At 43.9% G+C, this 12857-nt stretch overlaps 1 protein-coding gene across 1 annotated transcript; it reads left to right on the forward strand.

Moving 5' to 3' along the window:
• The first annotated feature begins 3788 nt into the window (after positions 1-3788).
• Positions 3789-6242, forward strand: LOC108090237. The gene is made up of 3 exons (XM_017188835.1): positions 3789-3863; positions 3916-5436; positions 5500-6242. Exons 1-3 carry the CDS (start codon positions 3861-3863, stop codon positions 6169-6171), a joined length of 2196 nt encoding a protein of 731 aa, XP_017044324.1. The 5' UTR covers positions 3789-3860; the 3' UTR covers positions 6172-6242.
• Positions 6243-12857: the final 6615 nt, after the last annotated feature.

A 12857-nucleotide genomic window follows, 5' to 3' on the forward strand; every position in this document is an offset into this window, starting at 1 on the left:
ATCGCCAAACAAGATCAATAAGCACGATATCAATGAGCTCTGGTGTTGTTTCGGCCGAGCAACAAGAACATCGCCGTGGCAACGAGCAACTGGCGCAGATCCGTTCCGATGCAATCGGGCCATGTGGGGTTGAACCGAGAACCAGGAACCGGGAACCGGGAAAAAGGGGCCAAGGTGGAGGAGTACTTGCCAGTACCCACTACAATATTAATTTAACTGTTCTATAAAGGCTTACTAGAAACCTTTACCCACCTGAATCGAGTCCCTCATCATTAGAGAAGCGCATCATTATAAAAGCGTTAGTTGTGTTTAGTCTTTAGATAAAAGTCCTGGATAAGACAAAAATTGTAGTTATAAATACAGGTGAGGTTATCCATTATGTTGAAACAGAACAGGGCTCCTAATAAATGTTCCTGGAAAATAATTGCACCGATTTCAATTATAAATTGAGCAACCTTTTTAAAACGATTTAGTGTTTTTCATCCGCAAATATCAGTCTCTAAAAAAATTAAACATACAGACACTGGAAGAAAATAAAAATATTAATAATTCCTATTACGTTTCCCAGCACATTTACATTCGCACATGGTACTTATTAATCGTACTCGAATTAATAATTAATTCGAATTTATCTTAATTAGCAACCACTTTATCTAAGCCACCATTAGAGCTGTTACATCGCGTAAAGGTTACATATATGAAGCTTTTGGTACTCGTTTTTATAAAGATTTCCTAGATTCCGCATACATAGCTTGGGTATAAGTAAAAGAAATTAAACAAACGACATTAACAAAAGCTTATAAACATTTATTTTTATTTCTCCCTTTAAATTATAGGATTTGTTTTAAAAACTAAACTTCCTGTTTCATAAAGACAAAAGTGGAAGGAAACACGAAAGTCAGATAATATTAATGACTAGTTTAAAAAAGGTGGTCAGCAAAATATAATACATACCGTAAACAAATGTTAAAATTTGTCCCGCTTGTCATTATCATTAGCCAGGTTAAATTTTGAGTTGGAATAATTTCCACAAAGTTTCGCGGAAAAGCGGAGAGCGGAAAACTGTGCCACGAAAAATGCCCAGCGTGGAGCGATTTCGGGGGACGGATAGGATTGGATTGGATTGGTTTTGACTCCGAGCCACAACCAGTGTCTGTCTGTCTGTGTTTATTTGTGCTGTTTGTTTACCACTGTGGCATTTGCATATTTTGAATGTTCGCGGGCGACTCGTGGCACGTTTTACAGGAAGGCGCGGGGCAGGCGACAAACTTTATCGATGATTGTGTGGGCGAGTCATGCGGCCGAGTCCCCGACGACCTTTTCATAGTTCTGCATGGCTTTGGTTGTTCGTTCGGCCGTTCTGCGGCTGTTGATGTCAAACAATTGTCACAACGTGTCGGCATTCACACGAACTTTATGTTTTATCCAACACCTCGGCGCGAATCTCTCAAGGGTTAAAGTTTGCGAAGCGCTTCGAGTCTCTCAAGGAATTCTCAGGAGGGGGAGGGGACTGGATCGCTGATCCATTGCCCTACCGCGATGCACTCGCTCATCAATAACCGTCGGCGGCGGTGTTCCATCAAAAGTCGCCAGCGACTGTACAAAAACCAACACTCCGCCTGAAGGGTCCTTCAGTTCGGGCTAATAATGAGCGGAACCTCAGCGGTTCCATTGTTCTGGCCTCTCTCCATGCCTCCCAAATATGTATTCATTATATTTATGGCACAGTTCTTCCCTGCAAGAGGGGGAACAAAAAGAAACACTTGTGCCCCGGTCCAACTGACAGGCGGAATATCTTTTTTCTCGCGATCGATCCGCTGGGTCCTGCGAGCAGTCGATCGATCGATGGATTGGCTCCCTCGCCGAATAGATCACTCAGGCGTAATGAATTATTGATGGACCGATCGTCAAAGGGCAGGGAGAATAACACACAAAAACCTATAGAACTGGCCGAGACCGAGATGAAATGTAACCAGAGCTTTGACTTAATGTGGCAGCTCAACCAGATCGATCGAAGCTGCCCAAGTTTTGTGACTTTGTCAAGTCCTGCTCCTGCCTCCGCTGATCACTTGTGATATATTGTTTCGGTAGCAGTTTGTTAAACGTGATCAATTTTTAATTACCCATCATCGTCGTCATCCGTTCGAAGGCATCGCATCGCATCGCATCGCATCGATCGATTGTCGTATCAATCGCACCGCACAGAATGTAACTCGGACGTTTGTCGCATGTCACTCAACGATTTATGCCCCGAGCGACTTTAATAAATGTGTCTTGCCGCTTTTGGCCCCAGTTTCCGAGGATCCCAGTGGATCCGCTACCCCCTGCCCCCACCGATTGAGGCGACTCTGTCCCTGGCGATGTGGCGCCGTCGTCGGCTCCCCGAGTCCCCCAACTCCGCCAGTGCCAGTTCCCCATTCGGAGCGTGTGTGCGCAAAATGTTTAATTAGTTTTTGTCTAATTAACACTTGCGACATGGCCAAAGCGACTGGAGTCGTGTGCCACCGAAGGCGTGAAGATCAAAAGGTGATCAAGCGTCGATGGTCGCAGGACAACCTGAGCGAAAGTTGGCTCCGGAAAGCACTGGGTTTTCTGAGGGATTAACTTTTAAACTCTATGTATGAGACAAACAGATAACTTGTTTCCTAAAGAAGTAAGAATCAACATTTAGGTAATTTCTTTTTGTTAATAATATATTTTTAAAAGCGCAAATATCCAAAGTTTATTCAATGAAAGCTTACACAAAACTTAACCCAAATTTTAGCTGCTAACATTTAGATATTATGAATGGCAGTTAAATATGCGTTAAGTAAGATAACATATCCCCGAAGCTTATATATACCTTAAAAAACTATTTTTAAATACGAGTATATACTGTTTGTATAATGTTGGCATTACCTTATTATAATTTAATACGTCCACATCTAAAGGGCAACGTCCATTTCTTAGTTAAACGTAGAGTTTAATATTTCCTTTAACCCAAGGGATACCTGCTTCATTTTAGAAAGCCCCGCACCACTTAAAGTCCCATTTTGGCATACTCTGCTGAGACTTGTTCTTGGCCGGCGAGGCAACCACATAACTCCTCTGTCCGCACACGCCCATTTTGCACCCGGAATTCCAGAACGTGCAACTTTCGAAGGTTCCGAGGCGGCGAGCCCTTGGGCAGCGCACAAATTAAGGTGAACGCCCACAGCACGCGCCGCCGAAGAAGTGGCAGAAGATAGGGATCCAGAAGCCCAGAGCTAAGCGTCCAGGAGCAGAGCCCAAGAGCGCGATAGCCAGGCTGGCTGCCAAGACTCCGGGGAAGTGTTTGCCACTCGAGTTTCGGGGCTCCCCTGCTCAGTCCTCCTCGGTCCCTGAATAACCACAACCACTTGAGGTTCTTGGCGCGCGCGTTTATTTATTTTGGAGCGGGGCGCAGAGCAACAAATTAAAAAGTAATTCTCGGGCGCAGCATAATTAGCTGCCAAGTGACGCTAATGGGGCCGCAGTTGCACTGCCCCAAAACCCGCCCCACTCCCCGCCCATCTGCCTGTTTCGGGCCAAACTTGATGCACTTGTTCCATTTTTCGGCGGCTCGTTGTGTGTGGCAATGGGAAGTTCTCGAGATGGTGAGTGAGTCTTCGTTGGTTTAGCTAATTGAGTTTTGTTTTTCGGCCCGGCCCGGCTCCCTCGTGGCTGCCAAGTTGAGTTGGCCCGTAATTGATGGGCCCGCTGAAAGCGACGGCCTTTGGAGTGGGGAGATGGAAGTTGGAAGCTGCTAGATAATCGGAGTTGCCTGCCAGTTGATGTCAGGCGAATCGGATTATTCTCCCCACTTTCCTCGCAGCCACACCTAACAACTAATTTGATGGGATATGGTAAGCAGACAACTTCATTTGCCTCGATCCCCAATCACAACCCAATCTTAAGTCTCGTCCTAAGGGTAAGAACAGGATGAGTTCCGATAGCCGATCGACAAAGGATCGAAATGAATCTGCCTCTGACCGACAAACAGACCACAGAAGACTAAACGGTTACTCAACCCATGAAAAATGCGAGGAGGACCTCCCAAGAAAGTGCTGCAGGCACTCCGAGAGGTGTTCAAAAGTACACGACTGTTCCGTATACCCAGAGTACACCAGAAAGATGAAAGAGAAGGTATTTAAAGCGAACGTTTCTCACAAAACAAGTAAAGAAAACTGTTCGGACAAGGAGCTTGCACTTAGCGCTAATAATTCAGAGTCCACCTCCAGTGGAAAGGACGAAGCTAAATCCCGGTTTCATCCAAGCGCTCAGTCCTCTGATCGATCGAAGAGCTTCAGTCAGATCTACAGCGAAATCTTCGAGGAGTCAAAGGCGCGTCAACAAAAGGGGGAACGGGCTTGTCGAACCTACAACATCAACAAATCCAAACTGCGCAGGACTAGGGAGTTATCTGGGTCCAGAGGACCGGGAAGTGGGTTCTATGATGACGAGAGCAGCGTGGAATCAGAGTACTCCAGTCACTCCCCAAGGGAAACCCGGGAATACGAAAGCCGATCTACAGACGAGCGCGAAAAAATAGTTAAGGACCATGGGATAAAACGCTCCGAAAGAACTTTAAACAAATCAATTAGCAATCGCGAATCTCGGAACTCTTATTCCCACTGCTCGGAAAACAGGTGCTGGGAAGATTCTTTTCACAAGCGAAATAGACCAAGAGCGTGCATGTGCGAACAGGCATCTGTATCTTGTACCACTGGCTCGGTTCGTTCCAGGTCGAGAAAGCACCACTCCAGAAACTGCGATTCGGAGGTGACTGATGGGAGCGATTACCCCGCAGACCGCAGATGTGACCCAAGCAGCGGCATTCCTGCAACTGCGACATCTCGCTCGCAGAGAGATTATCTTTCGAGCTGCAGCACACGCCATCGTCATCATCATCATTATCGTCGCCGGAGGAGTGTGTCCAAGACGTATCAAGATCGTGGAAACAGTCCCATTAACATCAAGACGAGGCGAAGGAGGCCCGACTCCCAGGAGCTCCGCGACGGATCCGGCACCGACTTAGTCTGCAAGCCAAGTACCTCTGTTGGGGTGCAGTACCCCAGTGACGACGAGATCGAGGACTATTCTGACGCGAGTGCTGACGAAATTGTACAAATCGTCCAAGATAAGGAACTCAACTTGAAGGGAAAAGCTCACGACATTGACAGTAGAGAAAGTTTTGAAGAAGTGTCAAGTGACGAACGAATCCCCAATGAAATGGAGCAATATACGTGCGACTACTTCATAGCTGATTCTGCCATTTTCAGAAGAAGCGATAAAGGTGAAGAATACCGTACCGAAAATAATCAGGAGACCAAGACAAACCATTATGAAGAAAGCTGTTCTGATGAATATGATGGTATAGACCTCAGTGAAGACATTAACACTGAAGAAGAAGATCAACAAGGCGAGTTCGATGTCGCTGTAAGAATGATTCCATCAAACTTAAAAACTTCTCCCATTAATAGTCCTCTCTACACCGCTTAGGAATATCGAGATGATCAGGGGTGGACCAATGAAGAAAAGCTATCCTCCAGTGACGAGGGCCAATCTTCAAACTACGACAACGAGTTGGAGTTGACCAAGGAAAAGTCTGAAGCAAAGACCAAAAGTCTCCTAAATCTAAGGATTTATGATGCTGACGAGGCTTTGATGGAGATCCCGGAGGATTTCGAGGGCCCTGCAGTTGTGCTGGACGACGATGCCGACTTCCTGGACATCACGTTGACCGACGACGAGGAGCAGATCCGGGCTAAGTTAATGGCCGCGGCGCTGACCACCAGAAGGAGTAGCTGCTCCACTAGTGCCTCTGATAGTATCAAGTCAAGACGGTCCGTCGAGTCCAGCACCTTGAGCTACAAGCCCAGTGTGATCTTTGCCCGTCGATCGGAGACTGATGGAAAGGAGAGTGCTCCTCGGAAAAAGGATCGTGTGGCGCTTCTAGCCGAACAACTCCTGCAAAGCCTGTCTTCAAATTCCGAATCCGAGTGGCAACCCTTGGTTCAGGAGGTCACCACCCCGGACTCTGAGTGGCCACACTCGGAGGAGAGTGAGGTCACCAAGAAGCCTTTCCGCGAACTGGACAGACAGCTGCTCTCCGAGGAGTTCAACAGAAAGCTCCACCGCCAGCTGAAAGTAGTTGTGAAGAGCTTTCAATGAGTTCCAAGAGTGCGCATATATTTTGTATTTGCAATTACTTCTCATTAAATATTCGAAATTCGTTAAGAGCAGGCAAAACGAAATATTAATCTAAATTCACTTCTGAAAAGTAGCTTATAAAGAAAAGCACTGCTGATGCGGTTAATAGCAGCAACAATTTTAGTAATCTCAGTGCCTATAGTTTGATTTTACTTATTTTTTATTTTTATTTTTTTGTTTTCCAAGTTCTTAAGGTACAGTATTAAGAGTTTTTAATATTATGCCACTCCTCATTATTATTTGTTTGAATTGAACTGGTAAACTATCATGGAAAAAGGGTAATGGATTTGTGTCCCTAGTGTAGTGTACATCTCCTTTGGGGAATTTTCCTCTGGGCGGAACGGCTTGCACTAGAGCCTGTCTAGGAGGAGTTGTGGCAACTACTTGAAACTTTCAGCGGCGTGGCACGGCCGCCTTGCAGTCTGCGGGCTCGCTTTCCTCGGATGCAACATTCTGGCTGGCACGCCGAGGCGCATAAATCAACTTTAGTGCTGGCCAAGTGTCTTGCTGAAGGGCGCAGCTCTCGAGTGGCATTCGGGATGGTGGATTGGGGCAGATGCCCCTCCCCCGCAGCATAATTAGCCCATGGCTACTGTTAGTCTAGGCGTGCACTTGCCGCCCCGCCGCCCCCCCTTCTTTTTCGCCCCTCGAGGGGCCATTTATTTTCCCGACACATACTAAATACGCAGGAGTTGTTTACATGATCCATCAGAGATCGGTCCTGGGTTATGCTCGCCTGCATGCTGGATGCACCTAATTGCTAACCAAACACAAGCTGCGGCGGAGCGGCGCGCAAATATTGTTTTAAGGCACATCAGCGTATTTCACCTGCCTAATGCCCTTCGACTGATCTGATAGGAATCGGATTCGAATTGGGATTGGGATTGGGATTGGGATCCAGATCGATTGAGTGGGTGTATTTTTGGGGAATGCTCTGTGTTCATTCCCCACTTTTTCTAGTAATGAAGTGAGCGTGGATATGTTTATAATTTACGATATTGTGCAGTGCTTTCTTGGGGATTTTGAGTTGAAGGAAGGGTTGAGAGAGTGACGTGTTTTTCTTGTGTCACGAAACCCACAATCAGCGGAATGTGTTACTAATTTAAAAAAATATACTGTTTAACTTGTTCTTAATGTTATGTCAATCATTGTGTATGAATCCAGTACTAAATTACTACTACTAAACCTTTAAAATTGTAACTTCTTAAATCGGCAGTAACGGTACAAAGATCATTTACTTTTTCAAGCTTTATAAAACTACATTTTCCAAAAGAATTGAATTAAATAAATATGTTATTAATTAAAATTGAATTATTTGAAATAGGTAGAAGTGTTTGCTGGCCATATCCGATCAGTCTCCGTCCATTATCCTTTCCTATCACAGCTCAACCAATTTCCCACACGCACTGCCCACGAGGACCGATGGGCCCACGTGACTTTCGTGGTCATCAGGTGAGCGCACACGGCATAATTTAGACAATTTAGACAATTTATTGTGAAAAATGCACTCAATTTATACGACTTGATTATATTTGCCTTCCCTTCCGAGGCTGCGCCTTCGAATGGCTGTGTTTGCTTAGTGGCTTAGTGGCCGCCTGCCGAACGGAGCCATGACATCGCCGTGGTTAGGGACATGGCCCAAACAAGCCTGCGACAAGAAGACCCCGAGGATTGGATGACGGTCGTAAGGAGGAAAGTCGGAGGGGAATAGACGCCCGAGGCCCGAGGCGCACCCCACGCCAATTTATTAAAGCCAACACCAGGGAAATGTGGCCGAGTGGCACAGGTTCCCCATTCGATATGAGAAATGGCACGACACTGCCAAGGCGCATATGCAAAATGCATAATTCATTTAGCGTTTTGTAAATCATTTGTTTGAATAGCACGATGACGGTGATGCGCGCTAGCTCCCATGACCATTCTCCTCCATCTCCATCTCCTCCTTCTACTCCTCCTCCCCCATCACCGATCCCCCTCCCCTTGAAACAACCTGCCAGAGGAGCTCCTCCTGGCCAACAGGCAGTTGGGCTATTCGTCTGCCCTGACAAATCGAGCGGAGTGCACTCCGATCGGACGGGGATCCAGTCTCGGCCGGTCCAATCCTGCTGCAGCAACACAATGGCCATGACGCTGCGCAAATATAATTTCACAACTGTCTGCACATGCTCCGAACGAAACGAGGCTCCCAGCAAAGGTGGATCTGCACCGCGAGAAATGGGTGGGGTGTAAGAAAGCTTTTCCATCTATCAGATAGCTGAGTTGAGATAAAAACATATATGTATATAAAATGTAAAATATATTTAAAATAAATCAAGCATAAAGCACAAATATGTTTTTTAAGACATTTCTCATTTATAAAAAAAATTCGTATTGAACGGAGGTTCATTTAAATTGGGTGGTTTACTTAAATTAAAAATTCAAAAACTAATATAATCCAAAAAAAACATCAAGCTTATTCTACAAATTGTCAATTTAAACTAAAACCAAATAAGAGTAGAAAACCATAAGGACCTGTTCATAGAATTTTTTCGGGAGTTGAGCATAAGACCAGTAGAAAACTAAATAATTAATGTTAATTGTATGTATTTTAATAACCTTTTCTCACAGTGTGTCAGCGAGACGAAAGCAACAGTGTCCGAATCATAAAAAGAGCTCAGCCATAAGTCACAACGCCGCAACGACTTTCTTGGCTTGGGATAAGCCTTTTTATTATTATTATTTGTATTTGCCTCATCTTTTCGCCTTTGATTCCTGTGAAATTTGCATGCGTTGGGATTCCGATACCAATTCCACCCCGATCCCTATCCCCACTCCAATCCAAAGACCGATCCCGATCCTCCAACGAGCTAATTTCGTTTTGTGTGCGAATATTGAAAAATTACAAAACTTTTGATGCGAGTGGGGAAGGGATTGGGGATTTGGCCGGCATGAGTTGCGGCTGGACCCTTCCATTGAGGTTTCTTGGGAACCCAGTTTCTGGCCGGTACTGTCTGTAATTTTAATGATCCTCCACTGACATCGTAACTCAATAAGCCGGCGAGTCGCGATCGCTCCAGACAGACAGTCTGGGATGGGATCTGCTTGGCTTTCCCAGCCGAACGATTTATCATCTTTGGCTGCACTGCGAAAAGTAATTAAGGTTTCTCCCAGATCGCGTGTGGTCGGAGGCTGGGGTGTGTCCGCCAAGTCTATTGTGAGTCGAGTGTGGCGTTAAATTTTTGATCAAAAAACTATTAGCCAAGTGTACAAATTATCGTTAATATGCTGCGTGGTGGTGCCAATGCGTCTGCGCCGCTTCAGCCTGTCCCGATACTCTTATTTATCGTTTGAGTTTTTCCGCTCTATTGTTGTGCCACAAATGGAATGTTGAGATGCGTGGCTTTTACGCCACACTACACTATTTTACAATCAAAATATAAAATTGACTGAATGAGACTTTGGAGAAAAGCAACTACCCGCCCTGATGTTTAAAATGAAGAAAACTAAAGTGGCCTTTGCAACTTCATTACAGGAATGCTTTCAGTGAAGAAAGGTAAGTTTCCAAAAAAAACACCGCCACTGATTTAAAAATAACTACTATTACGTTGGTTCTCTTTTGAATGGCTCCAAACAATTATAGTTATTTAAATTGTTACGATATTTAATTAATCAATTGAACTGAAAAAAATGTTTAATTAGTCGAGTTTGATGCGTTTATTAGCGCGTAAACATTTTTTAAATTTTTCTCTAACTAACATTTGAAAGAATTTTGTGTTTCTGAGGCGTGGTTATAAAAGTAAAAAAAATTCTTTCGTCTGGGACACATTGCAACCACTTTGATTAAAATGCTGTAATGCAATGACTGAAATACAGTAATTTTTGAGACTTTTAATATATCAAATAGCTTAATAATCAAGGCCGACTCATTAGTCCAATTGAAAAAACTAAAAGATAGTGGTTTCGAAACAATTTTACTTAGTCGGCCAGCAAGTTAGATATGTACTTGGTAAAATTATTAAAGGTTGTAATATTACTTGTGTATGCCTTTTGTTCATAGACACTCATTAAGGCCGCAAACAAAATAGTTGGGAAATCATCTAGCAAATTCGCAAAAAGAATCGTGAACAAAACTATTTTAATTGTTTCCTGCCCAGCAGACTTTTACTCTCATTATCGACCGCAACAGTTTGCCAGACAACTATGAAAATAATTCAATTAAAAAATGACAACCGCAAACATTAGTTAGCCGCAAAATCCGCCGAGCCCCACCGAAAAAATAATACTGAACTGAATAAAGTACGTCAGACGAAAGCAAACAAAAAGAGTGAATAAATCAGTTAGGAACCATAACTAGTATAAATTAATTTATGTAATTTAAGTGTCAGCGCTTGTGCAAAAACCGAAAATTAGACTTTACATCGGGAATTGTGAGCGGCATGTGGACGTTCGCTGGTTCAATTTAAACGTCCGGGGGCCCTGTCACTCGTTGGGTCTTTACCTGCCTATTTCCCAGTGGGATGCAGTGCGCCGCCCCCTCCGCCCCTCTTGCGGCCTTTCTAGTGGCCCATGAGTCTATGAGTCGCAGTCGACGGCAGTTTCCGTCGTCAATTTATAAACGCGTTCAGCTTAAATTGCAACAAATAGTCGCTTATTGAAACTTAAATTGTACCGACACAGAAAGTGAACGAGCCATTTGTGCTAGCGAGAGGGGCGCACTTGGCCAGAAAGAGACTGGCTTTGGGCCGTGTGTCAACAAGTTTCGGCTCTCTCTCTCCCTCTCTCTCTCGCTGTTGGCCATTTTTTGTACTTTTTGGCTGTTGTTTTGTGTCAGTTGTTGACGTTGTTTGGTGGTTGTGTGGTCGTGGCTTGATTTGTTTAAAGGTTTCTGGTTCTGGGCTTCGGCGATGGGAACGTGGCTTGCCAATGTTTTGATGTGTTTTCGGATAGGGTTTACTAGAAGGGGAGAGATCGGAGGAGTACGCTTATCAAGCGAGCACAACAACAAGTTTCTTGTTAATGCGGTTAAACGAACAAACAATACCGCTTACTCTAAAATTAACGGACATTCAAAGGAGACGTAATGTACTACATAATGTACTACATGAGCAAAACAATTTCTTAAGGATAAAACTTAGAGTAAGCGAATTTTCTCCTTCCAAAAAATAATTTCTAAAGTCCAGCTATGATCAAAAAAAAATGTGCACATTCAGTTCATGAACCTTTTATTTCAACTTTAATTTGCTATTGGTGATTTATAGCAGCCATACGAATCTCGCGCAACTTTTGCTCCCGCTCCAACTTAAACTCCTGACATTGGCAATTAACTTTGGCTGCCATTTCTTCAGCTATTTCTCCCAATCAAAGCTTATATGGGGCCCGCATATTCTGGCCGTAAACCAACCGAAATCAAAGCAAGCCAAACTCGTTTTATGGCTTTAACTTGGACGGCGGAATCCAGGTAAAAATTTAATTGCACGCCACAACAGTTTTCCGCTTGATTCCATCCTTTAATTTCAATTCCACACAGGTAAATCGGAGAGGCTCGAGTTTTGACGACAGCCAGAGGTTGCCGGTAGAAAGCCCCGAACAGGCAGAGCAAATTTCGTCGACAGCGGGCCGCAGCAATATAATTTCTTTCGATTAATCCAATCGATTTCTATTCAATAAATCAAAATACGAATTCGCCACGGCCCCGACCCCTCGGCTAGACATCTAGACACCGTCCGTGGATGTGTGTTCGTTTGAGGCACGTAACAAATTGTTGGGTTAATTAAAAAAACATAAATCGTTTTATTCTTTATTCACACTCTCGGCCGCCAAATAACCGTGGCAGGTCTCCGAGGGCCCTTTCATCAACTGAAATCAGCTGAATTCCCTGCCAAGAATTTGAAAAATAAATCACACGTTTTTCGCCAGAAAATAATTTCACTTTAGACACTTTTTCTCACTGCCTGGCTTTTGATTTATCTTAGCAGCCCTCTGTTATGATAATGTTAATGAACATCGCTTAGCCCGCAAATCGTTGGCCATTAAGACATTTTGATGACTTTTAGCCCCCGGAAACTTGATTCGCCCAGCACACACATCAAATTTGTTTTTGCCAGCCTCCGCTGAACCAATCAAAACAAATTAACGAAGTTTAGCAATAAATATTCATGACAAAATTCCGTCAATTAAAGCGGCCATTCAAATCCGAAACTCACTCGGCTGCAGCGTCCGTAAAAAATTCGTTTAATTAACAGATCAGAAATGTGCGAATTCCATTTGCATTTTTATTAAGCCGGAACGAGTGGAATGGAACAGTCTGGTGAAGCGTGTGGGAACCGTATCGATTGTGATGGAAATGAGTCCAAGGCTTTGGAATCGGTTTCAAATCGAAGCAGGAAATCGAAGTTATCTAAATAGATTTCTGATGCAACCATGCATATGTACATAATTGGATAGTCTAAGTTAATTAGACTATTGTGCATATATTAGTGAAAAAATGATTGGGTTTTATATTTATAATTTACATGCAGTAAGCGGTTCTGTGTAATGCTTAATCAATTACGAGGTTCCAAACTATTTAATGTCAGTTTAATAAGTGTCAATAATTCAATCTCAAGGATCGAAATAGTCCCGTTCCCCAATTAATTTGAACATTTGGTTTATAGGTTTTTTCAGTTTAT

This window comes from Drosophila ficusphila, unplaced genomic scaffold, assembly GCF_018152265.1.
Source record: "Drosophila ficusphila isolate 14025-0441.05 unplaced genomic scaffold, ASM1815226v1 contig_791, whole genome shotgun sequence".
Taxonomy (NCBI): Eukaryota; Metazoa; Arthropoda; class Insecta; order Diptera; family Drosophilidae; genus Drosophila; species Drosophila ficusphila.

Excerpts from the sequence above, each read along its gene's own strand:
- LOC108090237 (XM_017188835.1), top strand. Across the intron at positions 5,437-5,499 it reads AAGGCGAGTTCGATGTCGCT|GAATATCGAGATGATCAGGG; the intron begins GTAAGAATGATT and ends TACACCGCTTAG.